At 45.4% G+C, this 24809-nt stretch overlaps 1 protein-coding gene across 1 annotated transcript in view; it reads left to right on the forward strand.

The window, feature by feature from the left end:
• The first annotated feature begins 1725 nt into the window (after nt 1-1725).
• The window catches only part of Ddah1 (dimethylarginine dimethylaminohydrolase 1), a 122316-nt gene continuing 99232 nt past the window's right edge, over nt 1726-24809 (forward strand). The window contains exon 1 of the mRNA XM_051194812.1: nt 1726-2051. Within this exon, the coding sequence (XP_051050769.1) occupies nt 1749-2051 (303 nt within the window). The 5' untranslated portion in view covers nt 1726-1748. The remainder of the gene's footprint in view (nt 2052-24809) is intronic.

A 24809-nucleotide genomic window follows, 5' to 3' on the forward strand; every position in this document is an offset into this window, starting at 1 on the left:
GACTACCAGGATGTTAAAGGGACTTTGAAACCAAATGAGCAGCTGCTTTCTACTGGGCCAAGCTTCATGAGTTCTGGGGTCAGGGTAGATGGCAGAGAACACAATCGCCTTCCATTGAGTTTGTGAATGCTGTCTTGTGAAAGGTTATTTTAGAGGTGTAGCTTCCAGTTTGGAGATGGTCCCCTTGAACAGAGCTGTGATGTGTGAAAGGGAAAAATGGTAGCTTTGTATCTCTTTGAAACAAAGGGAAGACTCCAGAGAAAGAAAAGGAAGGCCAACAAGGAATTCCGCAGTGTGCCTGCCCATGGGAAGGGAGAGGCTGCAAAACCTCTTCCCCAAGGTCAAGGAGCTGACCATGACACTGGGTGAGACAGTATGCATATTTCTATCTTAGGGCCAATCTGCTTGCTTCTTCTGGCTCTGTAGGCTCTGGGCAGAAACACATTAGAATCCAGATCTGGTTGCAGCGGGAGAAGTATTCTAGGGTCAGTTTTTGTTACCGGACTTTTAGGACAAACACCCTCAGCTCTGGTGTTTCCCATGGGCTACGTTCAGCCACCAGTCCCCCAAGGGAAGAACAGTGGTGAATGGCAGAGAAAGGAGACTTGGTCAATGTGGTTAGACGTAGAGATAAAGGGTTCAGTCCATCTTTGGGATCCTGACAAAAACTGGAGTAAGAGTTGGCGTGGGGCAAGAGGTTTGCGAAGTTCAGCTGTCTTTGCCGGAGGTGTGGCCCGTTGTTATTGCAGCCTACCTGCTTGGAGCGGGTACTCTAAGCTCCTCCGGGGTGACATCTCCCAGGCTCTGCTGTTCCTGGCATCCAAGGTTTATTATACCAGTGACTTTCAACCGCATTTTGGGAAGTCTGGAACAGGACATTGTGAAAGCCCACAGAGGCATGCCTCAGGCTTATCTCTGTGCCTTCAGCCTGGAGGTGGGTGAGATAGGTTAGGTATGCTGCTGTGCCGGTAAACAAGAAGAATGTAGAGACACCAGACTTTCCTTCCTCTTTTAATGGCCACATGGGCTTGAAGTATCAGGGACTTATTTTTGTTTGTTTGGGGTCATTTTGTTTTTTTTTTTTTTTTTTTTTTTTGAAAAGTTGTTTCTAGGTATGTTTTGTATCTGTGTGTCTGTCTCCTGGATTATTCTTTCTCGTGGGTTGGAAGGAATACATGCTTTGTACAATACTGAGTTGTATGTGGGACAACAGGTCAGTTTGGAGAAAGTCAAGGCAATATGGGCGAGGACAGGCAGCCACACAGGGAACCTGGGACCCTTGTGCCCGCTGAAGAAAGTGGGAAAGTTGATCTACAATCACCTCTCACCTAGTGCCCTGGCCATTAAATCCAGTAGAGCCTGCCCACTTTCCAGGCCCCCATGGGGGACCATGTGAGGTGAGCACCTGCTGTGGGATTCCACACGCCTAGGCCCAGGGAGGGAGTTAGAGCTGAGAAGTGGCCGGCCTCCACAAGCAGCCCTCTGGCCCAGGCTGAGCTGTTGCAGACGCCTGGGGCGCAGGAGTAGGCGCGCTGAGCTGGGCCGGCGCCCCGAGCTCTGGGCATGCTCAGTGGCGCAGGCAGGGCTCCGGGCGCGAGCCGGGCTCCCGCAGCAGCACATTCATCGGCTGCCAAGAGGAGCTGCCGGGCGCTTGCACGCTCGCAGACTCGCAGGTTGGGAGCACGCTTGCTCTCGGGAGGACCCGGCCGCCGCGCCAAACCCCGCCGCCGCCTCACCGAGCGAGAGCCATGGCCGGCCTCGGTCACCCCGCCGCCTTCGGCCGGGCCACCCACGCCGTGGTGCGGGCTCCGCCCGAGTCCCTGTGTCGCCACGCGCTGAGGCGCTCCCAGGGCGAAGAGGTGGATTTCGCTCGCGCCGAGCGCCAGCACCAGCTCTACGTGGACGTGCTGGGCAGCAAGCTGGGGCTGCAGGTGGTGCAGCTGCCGGCCGACGAGAGCCTGCCCGACTGCGTGTTCGTGGAGGACGTGGCCGTGGTGTGCGAGGACACCGCCCTCATCACCCGCCCCGGGGCGCCCAGCCGCAGGAAGGAGGTAACCGGCCAGCTCCGGGCAGGCGACGCGAGGGGCGCGGCCGGGGGACGCGCGTGGGTCCTTTCGCGCGTGGAACCGACCCCGCGGGCTCAGTTCCTAACTTAACACTGCGGGGCCCGGGGCGGTGTGGCTGGGTGTGGGAGATCCGCGCCAGACAAGTTCTGTATTCACACCTCCTGGCTGTCCCGGAGCCACCGAGGCCATCTCCGCTGGACCGTGGTGACGCGGACTCGGGCAGGTGGCTGGGCTGGGGACCCAGCTCGCCGGCATGTCTATCTTGCAAATCGCACAGTGCCAGAGACAATGTTACTCTCATTTCCTTGCCAGTGGGGACGGAAAGGGTCCTCCAGGAGGGCAGGTGGAGGGGGGGGGGTCCCCCAAGTCCTGCAGGGAGCTCCTGGCAGGACGGCTCAGGTGACATCAAGCAGCCGCTGAACCCAGCGACCAGAGGCGTCAGAGTTACTTTTTCAGTGGTGGCGAGTGAGTCTTGAAGAACGCGCCTGGCAAGCGAATGTGTTTAACGTTTTGTTAGTGAGCTGTTTAAGTGTGTGTGTGTGTGTGTGTGTGTGTGTGTGAGTGAATGGGCCTTGTTTGAAAAGCTGTGCTCACTGCGGGATTTTGGGCGTGTGCAGTTCATTAGCAGTGGCAGTTTTTTACAAGTTCAGTAATTTTTATTCTCTCTGTGTCTCGGTCTCTGTCTCGGCAATTAAGACCGTCGTTTTGTATTCTTCGAGGGGCGGGGTTAGTGCCTACAAATGATCGTATCTGGTGGAAATGGCGGTGACTGCTCTAAAAATACTGTAGGTTAGTGGGGGAGAGACACACACAGAGAGATTAGGTTTTAAAATGCCATCAGGCCTGGGATTCTTATCACCGCCCCGGAAGAGCCCAGGCTCAGAATTCCCCCCCACTCTTGGCATCCATCAGCTAACCAGGCGCAGGTGGTTACTTCATATCTGGAGGGATTTTTTCCCCCTTTCAGTCAATTTAGAAATAGTTCATAGGGCTTCTAAGTTAAATATGGGTGTTCCACACTTGCTCTGCTTGCCTGGTGAAGCCATACGGAGACTGAGTGTAATCTAAGTGCACCTATTTGTCATTTAGGTAATCAACTTTTCTTCCCACACTCTTGGTTACCAGAAAACCAAGAGTAACGGGCCTCATTCTCAGAGCCTGTTCACTTTCCTCCCGTCACACCTTTCCAGACTGACCTGTGCAAATGGCTCCCACTGCCATATTGGGTTTTAACTTAATATGCATGCAGCCACGGTGGAGAGCTTCTGATGCATTCTTGCCGTATGGTACTACAGTACTTAAAAGAGTGAAATCAACTTCAAAAACTCTGAAAATGGCACTCCTTTGATGAGTCTTCATTTCTTCTCTTAACCGTCACTGTCCTTATTCACGGCACTTGACTTCTATCAGGGCACATCTCTTTGTAACACAAATACTATATTGTTTGTGTAATTAACTTTCCCAGTTTGGTTTCTCCAATATAAGAGTTGGCAGTGATCTTTCTCCTGGAGAGATTTTGGCATTTTAGACATCAGAATTTGGCTGCGTTCTGCAGTCATCTCAGTGACCTACCGTTCCCAGAGATCATACAGAACTCCTGTGTTTTCTTTTTCTACTTAGGGCACTGAACCCAGGACCTTGCCCATAGTAGGTATGCATTCCATCACTGAACTACAGCCCCGGGCACAGAAATCACATGGTGTAGCGATTAAGAGCGTTGGGCCAGGCCTCTCTTCTTTTGCTTAAGTCCTGTGTCTCTAGGGATGTGCCCTTCACTTGTTTTTCTCACTCTAGGGTGGGCATAAAGATTTCATAATGCTGTGAGAAATATGTAAATCCACCTGAAATCCGAAGACAAGGCATTTAGTAAGTTGTCGGCTGTTACTGTAAGTTCCGGGAATAGGACGTGGTCAGCTACATATTGATGTCACTAGAGGTGCTTCTGTGGTCCCAGGTGGAGCCAAGCCATCTTAATCTGTTCTGTGTCACTGCCATCTGACCTCTCCGAAAAGCACCCTTGCTCCTGCATGTAATCTGAGCCACTAGGGTAAGGAGCCTCCTAGCTCAAGAGGATGTGTGCAGTCATGGCCGGAGAACAGGGCTATGCAGGGTGACCCTTGTTAGTGTTTCTCACAGCAGTTTATTACCTTGGCAGGTATGGATGCTTGATGGAGGGATAAATGAATGAATGGGTGGATGAAAGAAAAATATTGAACTTCAAGTGTTGATGCTTGATTGTTGAATGAATGAATGAAGTACTGAACAGACAAGATGATAGCAACTTCAGGTATTGATGCTTATTGGATGGATGGATGGATGGATGGGTGGATGGATGGATGGATGGATGGGTGGATGGATGGATGGATGGATGGATGGATGGATGGATGGAAGAAATGCTAAGCTTTAGGAATAGATGTTTGGTGAGTGAGTGAGTGAGTGAGTGAGTGAGTGAGTGAGTGAAGTCATCAGTCAGTTGAAATGTTAAACAGACAAGCTAATGGTGACTCCAGGATACTTTTTGAACTGGAATACATCTTTGTGTGTGAGAACTTACAGCAGCCAAGGAGTCATTTTTAAAATCTCATCATTGCTATCACTGCCCTGGTCACTTCACTCTCCATTACATCTCCAAGGCCAAGGCGGTCAACTCAAATGTGATCCTGCTCTGGACAGAGTTCTGGGGTGGGGGGTGCCCACTGAGCTGGGCTCTGCGTTTTCAACTCTAGCTTCATCTCTGCATCTCTGCCTCAGAGCATGCCCATCACTTGACTCAGACTCTTCATTCTTTCATTCATAAGTCCATCTTTCTGGACACACACAAATCCTTCCTCTCTTCCCTTTGGCTGGCTGCTCTTGGCCTGCTGTCCCCATCAATACAATTTTAGCTGACTTTCACTGGGTACTTACCATTTGCCAAAAACTGCCAGGTTTGTGATGTGCATTTCATCAATGTTTATTCAACAGTATCAATATTGATGAAACAAGGAGAGATACAGAAATTGCCCAGGGTTACAGAGTGGCACCAGTTTAACCAGGATCTGAACTCAGGTGTGCAGGATTACAAAACTCTGGTCCTACTCTGAGATGTTAGACATTGCCTTTCCCTTGCTGAAGAGTCTTCTCCCTCCACCGCATCTGCCCCCCTTCTGATGTTTTTTATAGCCTGTGCTTGCCTGCCTACAGCTCCATACCCTCCACTATCTTGTAGGAGCAGGGATCTTGTCTACATTGTTTCATATTTTGTTTCCAAAAACCTAATGCACAATAGAAGATATTTTGATGAACAAATGTTGCAAGCACTTTCCCACCTTGCCCCCAGCCTGGTCCCAGAGCCCAGTCAGTGCCAAAATAACACACAGACTCAATTAGTTATAAAGCTGTTGGCCAATGGCTAGAGCTTCTTATTGGCTAGCTCTGTCTTAAATATTAACTCATTTCTATCAATCTAAGTGCTTCCACATGGTCTTATCTTATCTTACTGGGGAGAGGATCCAGACCTCTTACTTCTCCTGTGTCTTATATCTTGACTCCTCTTTACTACATCTCCCAGAATCCTCGTCTCCTAGTCCCGCCTGTCTTGCTTTCCTATAGGGTAACAGTGCTTTATTCATTAATCAGTAAGGGAAACATATTTACAGAATGACATCTCCCATCATCTCCTCTTTTCTATCTAGAATAAAAAGAAGGGTTTTTAACATAGTAAAATATATAACAAAATAGAACTATAGTTAACAATACTTAGTCCATTAACATCACGAATTAAAGAAAATATATCATCTATCCTATCTTTGTGAGTCTAAAGTATTATATGTAATTTATCTTTAATCCTAACTAAGGAAAACTATAACCATAATTATCTGTCTTCAACTCCATCAAAGACCACAGAAGAATAATATATAAACTCTAGAAATGAGGGACTTGGAGTTTTGTTTTTGTTTGTTTATTTGGGTTTTTGTTGTTGTTGATTTTTTTTTTTTTTTTTGAGATAGGGTCTCACACAGTAGCCCAAGTTAGCCTGCAACTTACTATGTACCCCAGGCTATAGTCAACTTGTGGCAATCCTCCTGCCTCAGCATCCCAAGTGCTGGGAGTATACGCATGATCTACCAACACCCAGTTTTGGTGACATATTTGGTATTTTACAAGCATGCCAAGTTGGTAGAGTCACACAAATTTTATTATGAACATGAGTAGTTTATAACTTTAGCCCTCTGTCCTTCCCTGACTCTTCTTGTCATTTATTATTAGTTTTTAATAAAAAGTCTTGAGAAAGGGTTCCTTAATCAAAGCATCATGCTGTGTTTTATGACATTTCTTCCTTAGAAGAAAGAACTAAGACCCAAATTTCAGAGCTTTTTTGAGAAAACCCAATGTTTGCCTCAGTCGGCAATTCCTGGGACTTAGATGCTATGTGCAAGAAGCTGCAGAGTTGGTGAAGACAACTGTATGCACAGAAAATCAGCCAACAGTATCCACTGACAGCTCTACATCTACAAGTAAGGATATTTTTTAATAGGTTTAATATTTAGGAAACAAATCAACTTGGAGAAGACAATCACGTTTCAAATTAATCCTCTCTCTCTCTCTCTCTCTCTCTCTCTCTCTCTGTGTGTGTGTGTGTGTGTGTGTGTGTGTGTGTGTGTGTGTGTGTATTTTAAGGTAAAGTCAACTCTTGAATGTCAAAGTCCTATAAACTAGGACTGAAGACAGTGAAAGGGACGAGGGGTGTTTTAATGATTAAACATTCGGTGTGGACAATGATTTCCTAAGTTCAGTGTGTACCGAGGGTATGTGGTGTTCCATTTTCTTCAGTTTCCTTCCCCAAGGGTTTTAGTACCTAATACATGATTAACCGACAAAGCTTACTTAAACAAAATTGTGAAATGTATCCTCTGCCCTCCCTCTCCTCCTCTCCCCACTGAGAGCAATTTTATCCTTTCCCAGACACGCGGGATAAATCTGTCCAGGAGAAAAACCACACCAGTCTCTTCTCACAGACTGCTAATGGCTTTAATTATTCTTTCCTCCGTCACTTTCAGCTTTATGGAGAAGACAATGCTTACCCTAAGATAATAAACCCCGAAAGAGGAGATGCAAGTAGGAAAATGGAGATGTAAATGGGAGGAGGGAACAATATAGGCATTGCACTCCCTCACCAAGGTTTAGGGACCTCATGGAAGACGGGGGTAGAAGGACGTGAGAGCCGGGGGTTGGGGAGAAGCAGAACAAAGCAATGTTTCCTGAACATGAGAGACTGCACTTGTGAACTCTCATCTGGGGTTGCCGCACAAGACCAAGACAGTCGGCATTTTAGCCCAGAAGGGGATGCTTCATGAGTTCCCACCCCTGACTGGGGAGCTACGAACAGTTGATAGCATCTAAAAGAGAGAGAGACCGTTTCCTTTTTCTTTTCTTTTCTTTGTTTTTTGTTTTTCTTTTTTCTTTTTGATTTGTTGTTGTTGTTTGTTGTTTTTCGAGACAGGGTTTCTCTATTGACTCGCTCTGGCCCCGGCCCCGAACTCACAGAGATCCTCCTGCCTCTGCCTCCCGAATGCTGGGATTAAAGGCATTCCCCATCAATGCCTGGCTGAGACCCTTTTCTTTCAAGGTATGGTTCCTGGTAGGTGGGTTGATCACAGTCCAGTGGTTGGCCGACACCTAGGAGTATGGAGGAACCTACCTGAAGTCAGTGGGTTACTGTATCAAAAATGAAGAGACATGGCAAGGAGAAAAGAATGAGAAATTTGAAGGAAGGTGGATATCATAAAAATGCACAGTATGAAATTCTCAAGGAATTGAAAACATTTTACAGGAATGTATGTATAGCTCCCGCGCTACAATCTGTTCCACGAATCGGGCAAAGGCCTAGAGATTGAAATAAAGACAAGACAGCGGGTCATTCGTTCAATGGCAAAGTCGGAACACCAAATGCCGAATGCCGTTTATTGAGGGGCAAGAACGGGCTTAAATACCGACTTATAGCACAGTGGAAAATTACAGGAATTTTTGGCTTAGCTCCTCCCTGTATTGTCACGAGGTATGGTTGTCACAGGGTGTGTGTCACGAGGTGTGTTGTCACAAGTTGTGTTGTCACGAGGTGTGATATCAAAACGGGAAGAGTACCAACAACAGCCTTGGGGCAAGGAGTTCCCGCCAACAGCTTCAGGCTAGCTCAGGGTGCCTTGGGGTCCTACATGTATGTTGAGGTCAATTGTCCCTTTCTATAAGGACACTTAGATATCAGGACCTGTATGTTTTGGCCCTGTATTTCTTCTAATATTGTCTCCAGAGGCAAAGAGAGCACCAAGATTGTGCTGACTAATAGAAGATAGCCAATGTCAAACACTTGAGTGTATGGATCCTGAAAGACGGCATTACCGCTTTCTTGAAAAGTCAAGGAAATCTAGATTCAGGTAACCAGGTTAAGTAATGAGACTGTCTTAGTGTTTCTGTTTCTGTGAAAAGACACCATGACCATGGCTACTCTAATAAGAGGAAAATATTTCATTAGGGTGGCTGGCTCACGGTTTCAAAGTTCAGTCCATTATCGTAGTGGGAAGCATGGTATGATGCAGGCAGACATGGTCCAAAGGTAGCTGAGAGTTCTGTAATTTGCAGGTAACAGGAAGTCAACTGAGACACGGGGCAACAGTGTCCTGAGCATAGGAAACCTCAAAGCCCACCCCCACAGTGATGCACTTCCCCAACAAGGCCACACCCACTCCAACAAACTCTTAATAGTGCCACTGTCGATGAGATAGATTATGGGGGCCTATTCATTCAAACTACCACAGAGACCCAGACAACTTGTAAGTTCCAGAAATGAGGTTTCCTGCAAAGGTTAGGGTTGTTTGCTTGAAGCTGTTGCCAGTGGTTGGTCCTCGAGAGCAGTAAACAAACACAGAGTGACTACTTGGGTTGCACTTTATCCATTAATGTCGTGTAATCCAGTTTGGACTTTAACTGAGGTAAATCATTATCTTCCTTTTTCTCATAAATAAGAGGAGTTTGATTTCGTTTTGGTTAAAAAGTAACACTTTGGGCTCTGGGGTGCTAAAACTTGGCAGTTAAGTACACCTGTTGCTCTTATGGAGGTCTTAGGTTCAGCGCCCACGTGGTGGTGGCTCACAGCCACTCTAGGGATTGGACAGCATTTTCTCATCTCCAGCTTGAGGCATGTGCTTGTGCTGGTGGATACATGCAGGCAAAACATGTACTCACACACATAAAATGAACGAATCTGTCATCATCATCATAGTCGTCATTTACATAAACTTCCTGAATTGTCCAGGCAAGGGTTGTTCAAAACTGTCTGTTGTTTGCCAACAGAGTAAATCTTTTCTTAAACACATACATTTCCTCAAACTTGTGTATGACTTCAGATGAGGATAGCACCCCTGACTGTAGTTAGATCTAACTGGCTATCGCTGATGGGAAGGGAACATACCAGAGGGTGCTCTCAACAGCAAATCATCACCCCCAACTGGTTAGAACACTTGTATCTTTTCAGGGTGTTTCTGTATGGGTGTGGCAATAACATTTAAAAAGTGGTGTGTGTCAGGGACTGAGATGTGTCCTATAATGCGACCCATTCCTGTGCAGTTGACCTCACGTGCTTCGGAAGAACAAAATGAAGAGTGAGAACCGACTCCCGTTATAGATCATCAGCTGAAAACAGGCTTCCTGCCTTGTGCTGGGACATTGCTTTTGCATGTACTTGAATTCTTATTAAACTCAAATTTCTTTTGAATTAGCTTTATTATAGTCGTGGTAGGAATTATTATATAAGTCACAACTACAGACAAATCTAAGATGAGGGGGATGCTTGTCTTCAACTACTTTTTTTCCGTAATGTTTTATTTGGAGATGTATTTAGTTCTATTTTTACCATTTGTCTGAGTGGGTGTGTGCATGTGCACATGTGTGTATCCATGCTTGCAAATGCATGGGCATGTGTGTATACAACCACACAAGAGTCTAAAGTTTTATATCCAGAATCATCTTCAATCAGTCTTTCACTTGTTCATTGTAGGTAGCATTTTCCTGTCCCGGAAGCTGCTCCCAAATGACTGACACAGAGACCTAATATGAATTATAATTGCTCAACCAATAGCTCAGGCTTACTACTAACAAGCTCTTACAACTTAATTAACCCAGTTTCTTTATTAAACCAGTCACAGTGACATATATTCACATAGTGTAAAGGAATATTCCACACCCCCCCCACATTTTGTCTATTTAAAAAGGAAAATTTTAACTTTAACATAGTAAAATTATATAAAACAGTTATTAAGTAAGAATTACAGTATCCAGTCCATTTGTCTTTGGCAAATTAGAGAAATACTGTTATTATTTATCTTATCTTTGTAAGTCTAAAGTTTTATACCTATTTTTACATTTTGTTATAACTAGAAAACTTTAACTATGACTATATAGTCTTTAGCTCCATCAAAGAACATGGGAGGGTGACATGGTAACTAACAACAGGGATATCTGGCTTTCTGGACAGTCATCCAAAGTTCTTCTACAATGTTGAGGCATCCATCTTTGGCCTACAAGCCTAGTATATCTGGCACTTTTCTGAGAAGCAGGGAATTCTGAAGGACTGTCCTACATTGTCTTAGCAAAGCTTGTTAGTTGCTTTTATTTTTTTTTTTTCTTTTTTGCATCCTGCTAGTCCAGTTTGAACAGTTGAGGCAATTGAGCAGTTGAGGCAATGGCAGTTTTTTCCCCAAATAGCTAGCCTGTGCCCTCTGGAAAGCTAACTCCGTGTGGGATTTCTTCAATGCCCATTTTCTTCTCCGAAGTAAATTGGTGCTGCCAGGAACAGATGTGTCTCACTGTCAAGAAAAGCCTTATGTTGTTGAAACATTTTAAATGTCATATTCTGTATGTATTTGAAGTTTTTGAAGACCATCCATCTTTCTAAACATATCTGTTTAAACTATGAAACATACCTAAGATGATTAAAAGTTTTATTATAGATGAGTATTAACCTGTATTTTTTAATTATATGTTTATTTTTAAATGAGTTGCATAAGCCCAATTCCCCAAACAAGAATAGAAACATACATACATATAACAAAATTTGAATTTGTATCAATAAACCAAACTCCATACCAATGTAAAATATTTAAGGTTAATAGTTGTTTTTTAAACTAAAGTAGATTCATTTCCTTATTATATCCCCCTTTTCTCTTTCAGAAAGGGAACTTTGAATCTAACTCCTTTGATTAGGTATTTTTCCCCCACCATGACCAACAATAATTTGTAACCAACTCCCCAAACAAAGACAAACATCTATAATCCATCTTTTGGAAATGTAGCCACTGCTTCCTGTTGTGAGGGGGCTGGCACTGGCATCTTTCGGGGAACCTTGAGAAAATTAGGATCATTTTTGAATCTTGGCTGGAGTGTTCTGTGAGGTTGGGTCATCTTAGCCAGCAGCCTTGAAGATGTTCTGAGATACTGGATCACCTGGGCCATCTGTTTTTATTGATTTCCTTGCTCTGAAAATACATAAACTTTTAAGGTTAACATACATATTTGTATTACTGCAAGTATAGACTGTGTGTTGTACACAAGTGCAGTAACATATTATTTATGATTTATTAAAGCTTGCCTGAGGGTTCACAAAACAAAGTCAGCCATAAGCCATTCAAGCCAGGAACACACCTTTAATCCCAGCAGCCAGAAACTAGGAGGTGGTGGTACACACCTTTAATCCCTAGGACTCAGGATTAAGAGGTAGACAGATCTCTCTGAGGTCAAGGCCACCCAGGGATACATGATACTGAATTACTCTAAAAGAATAACAGATCACACGCCTTTAATCCAGCACTAGAGGGTATAAAAGATAGAAACAGGGTCTTAATGCTCAGTATGAAGCATGCATTCTCCAGCCACGCTAAGGAGAGGTTACAGTCTGAGGCTTGGTGAGAGCTCATGGAGACAGGACCTGCCCGTTCAGCCTGAGCTAGAGGTAAGAAGCTAGTGGTCAGCTGCTTTGCTTTTCTGATGTTCAGTTTGAAATTTGAACCCTAATATCAGTCTCTGGGACTTTTATTTTTCATGTTATACACAAGTTAGCAAAAGATGATTTTGTTTGTTTGTTTGTTTTATGTTTGATCAGGTAAAATGTATGTTACCTGTTTTGTAGGTTCTTTTTGGTTTATTTCTTAGAGGGTTTTCAGGGGATCTTCCCCAATGAAATCTGATCCATATCAACCTAAATGAATCCATAGGTTCTCATTTCCTGTGGAAATAAAAGCATAACCTCTCCTCCAAAGAAATATGTTTTTTGACTTCCATTTTGAAGTCAAGATACTTTTAAAATATATAGGTTGGTTTAATTTAGCAGCTTTCATAATCAAATGTCTCTTAGCAGTTGAAAAACTTAAAGATAACACCATAACATCTAGACTCTCTGTGTATTTCCCATCTCTATGTGGCTTTATCTTTTATATTACTTTACTCCTTACTAAAGAACTTTATTATTTTGAAACTGTGTGTGTGTGTTATGATTCTACATCTTTTTTCTTTTCTCTCCCCAGCCTATGCATATTTTTAAACACACTGTAACCCATTTAGAGGTTTTTGTTTCAACTGAATTTGTCTTTACTGCATGAGCAAAACCCAAACCCACCACACAGCACCTGGGAGGACTCAATACATTGGAGACTCAAGCTCCCAGGCAGTGGCTGGGAGACGCCTCTCTGTATTGTGACCCATGTGAGAGACTGTAGGAACCCACCACGTGGCTTAGCTCATGGTGTTCCAGCAGCTGCCAGGATCGTATCTCTGTTCTGCAGCTGACTTGAGAAACACAAGACCAGGAAACCAAGTTTAGGGCTCTCTCTCTCTCTCTCTCTCTCTCTCTCTCTCTCTCTCTCTCTCTCTCGTGTGTGTGTGTGTGTGTGTGTGTGTGTGTGTGTGTGTGTGTGTGCTTGCTTGCTTGCTTAGGACTTCCTTTAATCTTTCTCAGTTCTTATGTGGGTATAGGTGCTGGATGTTTGTATGCCATTTGTAGGCTGAGTTTTTCTGTCCTGGCAACTACTACCAAATAACTTACATGGAGACTTAATATGAATTATAAACCCTTGGTAGATAGATAGATAGTTCAGGCTTATTACTAACTAGTTTTTACAACTTAAATCAACCCATTTCTCTTAATCTGTGTGCTGCCCTGAGACTTGTGGCTTTTACCTCTACATTCTGCCACGTGGTATCACCTGTCTTCATCTTGTACCTCCTGTTTCCTTTCCATGCCTCAATGGTGACTCCTCTGACTCTACCCTTCTTCTTCCCATTGTCCTTAGTCTGTTTCTCCTGCCTAACTGTATCCTGTCCCACTATTAGCCTCTTGATTAAATAGACCACAGTTTGCGGAGACTGGCCTCAGTCAGATCCAGGGCTCATATGTGTGCCTCTTGTCAGCTTGCTTAGGGGACTCTATCTCTGCTTCCCAAGGCTAGAATTTCCAGATGCTCCACCACACCCCCTCAGCATTTGTGTGAGTTCTGGGGATCAATCACTGGCCTCCCCACTTTCTGGGCAAGCGATTTAGCTGCTGAACCATCCCCCCCAACCCGTCAAGGTGCTTGTCTAAAGTGGGTGTTGTTTGGCCTTCCGTTTTGTAGACCTTTTAAATGAAAGATCTGAAGGCATTCAGAAGATTGCATTTTCTGAATGGAGATCTACAGACTCAAGAGGTATTCATTCTTCCTTATCAAGAAGAAATCACAACGGTAAAATAACTAAAGTTGTAGTGAGAGAATGGCTTTATTAATAGCTTACATACTCCAGTGCACTGTTCATCCTAGTTTGCCTTTAAATGGGTATTTACCATGACCGAACCCCCAGTGTTCCATCGGGATGGTCAGGCGACCTTTAGCATTAACTCCTGTCGCTTTCTTCAAACTGATATCAAATATTAAATCAGGTTTATCTCAGAAGCAGACACATTCTGTCCACACAGACAAGAGCAATCTCAAGCTACAGATCCTACTTAAAAATGTGCAGATCTAATGCTATCCTAGTTTACTTTGTCATTGTCAAATAACTTAATAATGTCCACTGTCTTCTTGGAGCCAAGTACAGAAGGGTCAGTAACATCCGACAGAAAGATGCAGGTTCCCAGGCTTCAGACTCCTAACTACCCAGATCACCCAAGCAAGAGCAACAGAGGAATCTCTACAGCAGAATAGGAGATTAAAGAACAAAGAACTGCAGGTTTAATTGAATCACACATGCTTGTGTATTTAGCAAGCACCTGTCTGTGTCAGACCCAGTGTTTAATGCTGGAGAGATGCATTAGATAACACTATCGAGGAAAGCCAACCATTGGCAGGTGGGCATGAGTTCTGGGATAGGGGCAGATGGGATGGGTTCTGTGATAGGGTGGGTGTGTACTGGGCATGTTCCTGGAGTGTCTGGCCCATCCTAGGGCTCTCAGAAGAGTGGCAGCCATGTAAGAATTAATTAGGGAAGGCAGAAACAGCCTTTGCAGATGTGACACTGAGACGGAGTGGGAGGGAAAGGCCAGTGGGAAAGAATTCCCTTTGTGTTGGTAAAGCTGCCAGTTGAAGAAAAGCCCCATATCCAAGGGCTCTCTGCTCTTGAGATTTTAGGTGCTGAATCTCAAGTTTACTGCCACGTCTGTAGCTGTATTTATTTTGGTGTTGGAGAGATTGGCTGTCTAGCACATAGCACATAGAGCCTGTTTCTAAATGTTCTTCCTTCCTCTCTCTTACCCAAATCCTCTGTAATGGTCTGGCTCTTCTAGGATTCTGCAGTGGACTCAAGCCCACCTTACGCCTGAGAGCCATTTTTTTTTTTTTTTAAGTTGCTATTTAAACTCTAGAAAGGCATTCTTGTTTTGGTCCTATAAGTTATCAATGTACTCTTTGCTGTTCAGGCATTTCCCTCTTTGGCCCATAATTACCCTTTTTAGTATGTATCAAGCGAACATGATCCCTGTACTGTATGCAATATTAACCATGCCTATTGTATACAGGATTGTCCATGCCTGCTGTATACAGCATTGCCCATACCAATGACAGACAAGAAAAATCTTCATTTCTGTTTAGTATTAAAATGAGATTTTGGGTCTCATCTGAGCAGCACTTAGCTCACCTTTGAGCCTCATGCTAAGATAAAGTAGCCCACACTGGATATGTACCTGTAATCGTGGGCTGAAACCTATACATACTGCAGAAGGTGGTTCAACAGAGAACACCACTGCCCAGGTGGATGCTGGTTTCAATTTCTGAAATGATATTAACGTACAACATTCTTTTGGCTGGAAGATGGAGTTTTTTTCCTTTTGAGACTCAGTTTGCATTGGGGTGGAAGTAAAAGCAGAAAGGGGGAAAGGGACTGGGAAAACATTTGGGGAGCTTACTTCGGTAAGGAGAAAATTACATGAACAAATACGGGGTTTTATTCAGCCTGAGACATACTTGTTTCAGTCAGCTAACTTATAGTATAAACTTGTGCAGTGCTAATGATGATCCATTATGGGGTGAAGCTGGATTGGCTAAGTCTCTTTCAAAGGCTTTATTTATTCAACCATGTATAGCACATCTGATAGGCAGTTTTTCCCCATAGAAGAGGTTGGAAAAAAACCAGTGAAATGGCTGAAGCTCCTAGGTACATATGATTTGCGCCCTCACCATCACTTTCACACAAATTTTCGAGTTGTGTTCTGTGGTAAATGTGACAGCAATGGCCAGAAGAAAGTAGGAGCCATGCAGAGATACGGAATGAGCTTCCGGGTGGGTTTCTGTTGCAAACCTGTTGGCTCGCCCAGGTAATTGTTGTAACCTGTGTTTTCCATTCCTGGCTCTAGACTTCTGGCGCTCTCTGTAATTTTAACTTTTGCCTTCTGAAACCATGAGATGCAGTTGTTTTTCTAAATAAAGATGTAAAGTGAGGAAATACCTGTCTGAATATTCCCTTCCTGTAGTTAGCTGTGCACACAGACAGATTATTATTAGTATAATATAGGCATAAATGTATTCTAAGTCCTAGGGGACTTTTGGAGTAATTACCAAAACCTCAGAAGATTTCACACGTACATCAAGTCATGTTTGATTGCCGCTCAGTTGGATTGACTCCTTGTGAACCCATCCATCCACCAGGCTGGTAGTTCATGGTGGCTCTGTGGATGATGTGATTAGAGCATGATGTTGGAGAAGGGTATCTGCTGATGGTATATCTAAAAGTTATTATCTGAAATTATGTTTTTAAAAACTGAAATTAACAAATTGATCATGGTAGAGCTCTGAAGTAATACTAGACAGCAAACACATCCATTTTTCTTCCTTAAGTTTTTGGTTCAGGAAGAAATAATATGACGCCAATTTGGCTATGGGTCACATTTCAAGTTACTTATGTTTTAATCATGTTTTCCAGCTCAGGAAACATATGTGAGACATTCAAAGCTAACGCTCTGTTCTTAAGTATCCACGCTCCTTGCTCTTGATTGTGTATTTTTTAAGGCACCCAAGGTTCAAGAGTCCTTTGGCTTGTGTTGTGTGTGTATGGCGTACATATGGAGGGCAGAAGACTCAGTCTGGGAGTCAGCCTTTGCTTTCTAGCAGTGGGTTCTACTTCTAATTTCCTTTGCAGTATCCTAATTCTCTATCAGAGGCCCTGATGGGTTCCAGCTCCATTTCTCTGAAAACATGATGTTGGGAACTAGAGGGTCCTTAGGAAGAGACATCACTGAATTGTTTCATTTCCCTGTTACTCTCAAGTTTCTCTACATCTTTAGCCCTCACGCCTCTTGAGTCTTTCCAAATGTATATCCAGCTCAACTATCAACAAAACACACTTGGATCACAAGGTTCTCTGTACCGTTTGCCCCCCCCCCTTCCTTTTTCCCAGATGGCTATTGTGTACTCAATAATGGGTCATGAAATCAACTTAAGGGGTTATGATCAGATCTTTAATTTTTTGCAATAATAGAGTTAATTTTTTTAAAGTCAGCATGTTATTGCAATGTGAAAAGGGTTTTATTTCATGAAAGCGCATTTGCTTTTGTATGTATACTAACAGTAAATGAATTATATTTCTTGGTGAAAACAAAACAGGAAAATCTGCATCTCCTTTTAGCTAGATTGTCCCACTCAGGCTTTCGTAGAAATCATAGTGGGTCACACCTACAGGCCAGGTAGATGCTGGTGACCACAGCCAAGACCTCAGAAGGTTACACATAATGCCACTCTGGACTCCACTCACTTGAGTTGAGTCCTTATGGTGATGGTTTCCTTACTATTTGATGAGTCCCTTCTTTCGTGGTGGCTTAGTGGATGTCAGTGGCGAACACGAGGAGGAAAGGTTACCCTGAGTAAGCCTGGTGAGCACGCAGCTACATGTGAGCGAGCATCCTTGCACACTGTTTTAGAGTAGATCCTGTAGCAACAGTCCACCCTGGTCCCCATGCAGAGGTAGCACCCACCAGGAGGCAGCCATCCTCCCAGCACAGTCCCTGTGGAGGTTGTAACCTTTACTGACACTAGCATGCTCCAGAACTAGTGTTACCTTAGAATGGAGATGGAAACTCATTTCGGAAAACTCCACGAGTGTCCACACACAGGATTGCTACAGTGTAATTATAATTACCATGTCATTCTCAGATCACTGCCCACGGGGCCCAGGGGTGACCTTGAAAGATCACTCATTTCACAAATTTTCCTTCATATTCTCTCAATGCTAGGTAGGTAGAGATCCAGCCCTTGTGTCCAGACAGCTATAGAAACCTTAGTCGTCGTCGTCCCCCCCCTGCCCCCCCCCCCCCGCCAGTTCCAGCGTTTGTTGGTTGTGGTGTCTGTTAAGTGTGAGACATTAGGACCGGTGTATAGGTAAGCATGTGTGACTGTTCGGAGATGGGCTGCTGTTGGGGATGGCAAGCTACAGTACCTGCATTCCCTTGGTAACCCCTGCTTCCAGATGCGCTGCCCACTCCTAAGAGCAGTTGGGTCCCCTCAAAGCGCCTTTTGAAGACTGCGACGCCATTAACAGCAGGGCAGACTCTGTGATGCTGGCTGAGGACTTTGTGTGTTCGTCAGAAAAGTGGCCTGGAGTTTTAACAAGTGGCTGAGAGTGTAGCTTTGTCCATGTCAGTGATTCTCTTTATCCACGGAGTCTCGGTTGTTTACATGGCCATTGGCCTCAGTGCAGCTGAGAGCTCAATCGGGGTTCAGAACATGCTCTTCCAAACCCTGTCCAGCCTCGAGGTCACCTAATGACGGACAATGCCACAGCTATAACAACTACTGCCCCTCAGCTTGCTTTAAGACTCCTGTGTGTGTTTGCACACGCAAACACACACACACACTTTCATGCATGCACATGCGCTTGCGCGCGTGCACACACACACACACACACACATACACACACACATACACAGTTGAACACATGCAGAATTAAACTGGGATAAAATCAATTTCTCACAGCCCCAGCCTTATAAATGATGTGTGGTGGCAATGTGGGCAATAGAAAACGCTTTGAGGATTACTTGACTTCCATTTTTTGAAGTGGAGTTGAAGCCGGGAGAGGTTTTTATACACTGAGCTGCTTTTCACAAGTTCCAGGTAATCTTCCATCCTTGCTGTTGCCGTTTCTGGAACTGTCCATAGAGGAGATGGTTGGTGCAGCTTCTGTGGCTTTTATTGTCCCTCGCCTCAGGATACTTCCTGGAACACTGTGGATTGGTCTGTGCACTGTGGCTTAGGGTGGTTATGTTCAGTGACAATTTCCATTTCATAACTGGGTTACAGAGTTCTTTGAGTGGGTCATTCCAGTATTTTTGTGTATTAGCAAATGAACTTGAGTATTGCAAGACACGACAGAGTATGCCCACTGCTCACAATATAGCCAGGGGTGGTTGGGTGTGAACTTTGTTACATCTATCCATGGACACTGTGTGTATTCCCTGTGTGCTATACATCACACAGTAAAGTATACCTTTTCCTGTGCTTTATAAAGAGGTTTGAAGTCTATTTATATTGACCCAAATAAAACTTAAACATTACCATTTTAGTCTTGGTTGTCAGTCTTTGCTGTTTCTACAATGAGGTTTTAGGACAGGTCAGAATGCAGCCGCGCGGATGGAAGCTTGGTGTCAGGGTAGTGGGCCTTTACCACCATGTAGGAAGAGAAATCTATTATCTATGTGCGGCAAAGTGTAAAGGCGTGGAGAACAAGAAAAGCAGGCTCTCAGTGGACAGAGCTGTGAACTCTTTCCAGTGCTGAGAAAGGTTCACATTCGGGGTTTGCTTACAAAACACCATGGCGTTAATCTGTGCACTTTGAAGTGATACAATCATCTGTCAGTTAAGTTGGGGTGATGTCGCAGCTGGGATTTTAGGCATTTGCCACCATGCCTGGCTTTTTTGTGTGGGCGCTGGAGACCAAACATATATCCTCTCTCCGGAGCAGCAAACGCTTTGCCCTGTGAGCCATCCCACCAGCCCCGGTGTGTTTATTAAATGCCGTGTTGCTGAGGGCTAATGCTGACCACTGTGGATTCTGAAGGTAGTCTATAAGGGTTGTGGCTGCCTTTGAACTCAGCATTTACAGCCTGTTGTGCCAGGGTATTTGAAGATGGGCCTGGAGCCCTATGGTTTTCTCCGGTGGCCAGCAATGGGCTCCGGAGATGGCCCCTCAGTCATTGGGGCAGTTCTGAGCGTGGACTCTTCCCAGGCTAAAGGACTGTAGAGCAGGTTAGGAGAGAACCAGATGAGTGATAGTCACAGTGTGCGTGCTGTTAGAGGGACTCACAGCTGGGTATGCGCCAAGCATGGCTTCCAGGTATTATGCTCTGTGTGTTGTGTTGTGTTGTGTTGTGTTGTGTGTGTACCTCATCTCACCAGGGCCCCCAGTCACTCCATTTGCTCCCACTATCTCCTCAGACAAGAGAACAAGGATTATCTTCAGGTTGACTAGCTATTAACTAGTTCATCCAGCCTGAGTGCTGGTGATTTACAAGGGAGAGGTGGTTCACAATGCGGTTGGATGGATAGTCTAAATGTCACAGTGTATGTGAGTTGCACCCTTCCTGCAGGGAACGGGGCTCTGGGCCAGTAAGAAGGCAAAAGAGGGTAAAATCCTAAGCAGGATTTCAGGGAAGTGCTGGCTTGCTCTCGCTGTAAAACTCTGCTCTCTTGGTAGCTAACTCAGATTAATATCCCATGGGATGGTCTTAATCCATTCACGAGAGCAGCTGTGACCCAGTCACCTCTCACACTGAAACCAAGCTTCCAGACCAGGGACCTTTCAGGGTATATTCAAACCACAGCCATCCCAAGGGTGTGACCAAACCAGTGTTTCTTCTCCAAAGTCAGAGAGCAGACATGAACACTCAGCCCATTGTTAGGGGATTACAACTCTTAAGACATCGTCACTACTATAAATGTTATAACCACAGCTTGATGCCGCCAAGAGTCAGCTGACCAGTGTTCCTGGAGACATGGCCTTCTCCTGCTGAAGACATTGTTTCTGGACAGCAGCCACCTATCTCTGTCCCTCACCCATATGGCTAGCACAGAACCCTCCACACCCAGGAGAAACACAGAAGCTGTCACTGTCTCTGGCCATGCTTACTGTTTACTGGCAGAGAGCTGGTCCAGATAATTAGACAGCTTGTATAGGGGCTTGACCTGAACTGTGAGCACAGAAGGGTGCTGGAAGCCAGTTTGAACAGGAGTACTGAGAATCTTCCAGGCCCAGGAAGGAAGCTGTCCCCTCAGGGTTAACTCCACCTTCACCCCCACACCAGCTCTTCTCGTTCAGCTTTCCATAGACCAAGAAAAATTCTCTGCAAAGCCCATCAAGTTGGGGCACAGATCGTCACTGCTACCCTAATTCCGTGGCAAAAGCCGCAGGCTGCGCCTCAACTTACCCCTCTGCACCTGAGTTGGTCAGCCTGGCCGTTTCTGCTTTTTGGCCTGCCCTGGGGTGACCATTATTCCTTCCATATGCTCAAATTGTCAACTGGCTTTGTTTGCTGGGTTTACACCTACTATCCCCTAGCTCTGCATCTTTAATACAAGGCCCAAAGATTGACCCCTGAAGTTGTGGAGTCCCTGAAGCCTCCTGCCAAGACTTGTGTTTGCTGCCATGCTCTGCCAGCCCTTCCCCTGCATCTGCTTGGTGAAGATACTGGGTTGTATACCGCCTGCCATATACTGGGTGCACCTGCCAGCCTGTGGCTCTTAGTCCTTTGTCCAGAGTTGTGACCACGCCTGGGCACTGACTAGACTGGCTTTGCATTAGCTTTAACCTCCTGGGAAGATTAGAGTCATGTGCCAACCGAGCCGTAGGCCTGGTTTTTTCCTTCCCTCTTCCGCCTCTTGTGGCAGCTATCACTCAAATGTTATCTTTCTGACCAAGTTTAATCAAGAACTTTGCATCTCTCATTAAACTGACTTCGGTGCAATTTAGCAAAGTGGCATTTGCTGATGCAAAAGCAATTTTACCGTGTTTAATTAGGCAGATTAAAATGCGAACATCTCAGTTGTCAAACTGTTATTGTAGATCTCCTGTGCTCTGGTTTTTTTTTTTTTTTTTTTTTTTTTTTTGCAAAAGAAAAATCGTTCACATTATTGCAATTCCACATAGCGAAGGATGGAACAAAGAGAGTGGAGCGGGCCCTTGAACAGAAAGGTCAGTTGTGTTGTGTGGTGGGCTGGAGTGCGGGGCTGCTCTGTGCTGAACATTCCTCCATAGGAAGACGTCAGTCTCTCATGTCATGTGGAATTTCTCTTGTGAAGATTTGGACAGAATGCAATCAGTGGGATGTGCTGGCTGCTGAACGCAGGTGAACGTGTGAGGAGGAAGTGAACACTTCACAGACCTCTAACTAACGCCTCTTCTCAGAACCTCTCTCTTGGCAGGAATCCCCGCTGTTCTGTGTCTCAGAGAGCAGGGCTGATTGAGAGAATTAGAGAGTGGTCCCCAGGGACGATAGAAGCACAGGTCCACAGGTTCTCATTAGCCAGGAGAGCAGCCTGAGACAATGGGCCTGGCTGACAAGATTGCAGCTCCAGCTCATAATTGCGAATTGGTGAATACAAAAACTGGGTGAGAGCTCCGCAGCCTCCTTGTGATGATGGGAGTCAGGAACACCGCTGCCTCCTCTGGAAGGAGGAAGGAGATTTGCCAAGAAGAAGCCATTCCAGCATTGCATTGAGAGTCAGCCTCTGCAGGAGGGAACTCAAGAGCAAAGGCCAATGTAACAGTTTGCATAATTCAGACTGACTAAACCTGTAATTCTTGGTAACAGGATTCCTGGTAACTCAATTTGGATTTTTGGCAAGCCTTGGAAAGAAAGGATTGGCCTCCAGGCTGAGACTAGCAGTCATACCACTGCTAGTTTTTTCTCTTAGGTTGGAGACAACAGGGAACTACCCTTGCCCACTTAAGGAAGAAAACAATTAAGAGTTCCTCTCTATTTGAAAGCACAAGATCGTTAGGGCCATGGAGACTGAGTTCCCGCCTCTCTTCTCTCTAGGGATCGCTATGGTTCTTTTTGCCTATTTATCTATAAAATTGTGACCCATGTGAGCCTGTATTAATTTGCTGAGCCGAGCAACCAAATCAAATCATTGGTAGCTGGCCAACCTGTGAATACACTGGGTTCCATCAACTTAGTTCCAGGGTTCAGAGGTCAAAGCGGGTTTGCTTAGAGTGGCGGAGTCTGCACGCAGATGTGGTTTTGTATGTAAATAGGCAGACAGTGTCTCATGTGTTTCTGGCTGCATGAATCCATACACCCAGTGGTTGTGCAAGGCAAAGCGCCCTGGGTGAGGAGGCCACCTTTCTAGCAACATCCCTTCCTTTCTCTCCTGTTTAAAGGTGCCCTGCCCCGGGGTGAAAACAGAAGACATCACTCAAAGCGAGTGCTGTAGGGAGAGGAGAGGAACACTGAGAAACAAAGGGACTAAGCGGGAGGAGCTGGCTAGAGAAGAAACGCTGAGTTTCTTTTTAGAAATTTGGTAAACTGGGCAGTGGTGATGCACACACCTTTAATCCCAGCACTCAGGAGGCCGAGGCAGGCGGATCTCTGAGTTTGAGGCTAGCTAGGGTATAAGTTAGCTTGGAGGTTGGTGGAAAGGCTGGAGTTAGAGATGGAGGAGCTGGGGTGAATGCATGGAAACAAAGAACAAGAAAGAAGGGACTTGAGGTGCTGAGCTCGGAAGACATCCCCATTCCTGCCTGGGTCACGGTATTACCAGAGGGCCATACCAAAACTGGTCCTGTGGGCCGGGCTGATGCTTAACTTTCCCTTTTCCTGGAAGCACTCACTTAGTCATGATAACCTACAGTCTTGGAGGCAGAGCAGCTGAGCGAGTGTGTCTCACCAGCTGCGCTCAGAGAGTAGGGGGAAAAAGTATAGGCGTGCTCCAGAAGTCTTTCCTGGATTGCGTCACTTTGAGGGTCCATGCTGAAAGTGGGCAAAGTGGCAGATGGCATTCCACTATGGGGTCAATTCGTCTGGCTCTAAAACCTCGTCACACTCGCTATGGAGAGGACAGCTGGGCCTCTTTGTTCTGTACATCTTAATTGTGATTTTAATGCTAACCATCTCTCCTAATTCGATGCAGGTGCTCTGCCTGCAGATCCGTGGATATCAAGGTTCCTAAATACCCAGTCCAGGCTGCACAGCCCCTTTCTATTTCCCCACCACGACCCTCTCCCACCCCCTCCTCCCCTCTTCTCTGCCCGTCCTTTCCACCCTGGCCCCTCTCCTCCCTCCCTTCCTTTCATTGTGCTGGGGACTGAATATAGGGTCTAACTCTGTGCCCACGCCAGGCAGGCATTCTACCACAGGGCCACATCCCCACCACACCCTTCCTTCTTGACCCGAGAATAGTACTCACCGATGCAGTTCCAGCCCTTGGGAGATGGAGGCATGATGATGATGAGCAGGGTTTCAAGGTCATCCCCCAGTACATGGCAAGTTTAGATCAGCCTGAGCTGCGTGAGCACCCTTATCAATAATAACAACAAAAAGAGTTACTTTTTGGTATGTGTGGATTCATTCTACTGAAACACCTTCATAGACTCCCAGAGACAGTGTCCATTTTCTGGACTTACTGTGTTGCTTCGATAAAGTGATTTATTGCATGATGACCTTCCTTCATCTTCTCTCAACTTTCCTCCTCCAGCGCCTGTGACCTTTGGCACAGGCAGCGCTCAGTGAATTCCAGGTGAATCAAGTAAACTATGTTTGGTACAGTTTAGGGGCACATTCTTCTCCAGGGACAACTTCAGAATGGCAGGAGCAGCGGAAGATTTGAGTCAGGAGCCCTGTGTCTATTAAGCTTCTCTGTTCTTTTTTAATATATGGCCACAGCCCTCCTGAGCCTGAGTTTCCTCATATGTAAATAGGACAGTGGTTCTTGCGAAAATGAAGGGAAGGGGAATTGCAGCGACGGGGAATTGCAGACACTTCATAAGCAAAATATCCTCACAAGCATCCGAGTGAAACTTCAGGAAGCAATCCTTCTCAAGTGTGACTGAGCACAGACCTCTTCCTGTAACTCCTGCTCTACAACAAACATCACAGAGCTGAAAGTCATTCAGTGGGAAATGAGATACTGGCCCAGTGCAGCATGTGACATCCACCATCTTCATCCCTAAGGTCATACAGGGTTCCTTCAGCCTTCTGGGAAGAGAACAGCTATAGAGGGAGTGTGTGTGTGTGTGTGTGTGTGTGTGTGTGTGTGTGTGTGC

The sequence above is a fragment of the Phodopus roborovskii genome, unplaced genomic scaffold (assembly GCF_943737965.1).
Source record: "Phodopus roborovskii unplaced genomic scaffold, PHOROB, whole genome shotgun sequence".
Lineage (NCBI taxonomy): Eukaryota > Metazoa > Chordata > Mammalia > Rodentia > Cricetidae > Phodopus > Phodopus roborovskii.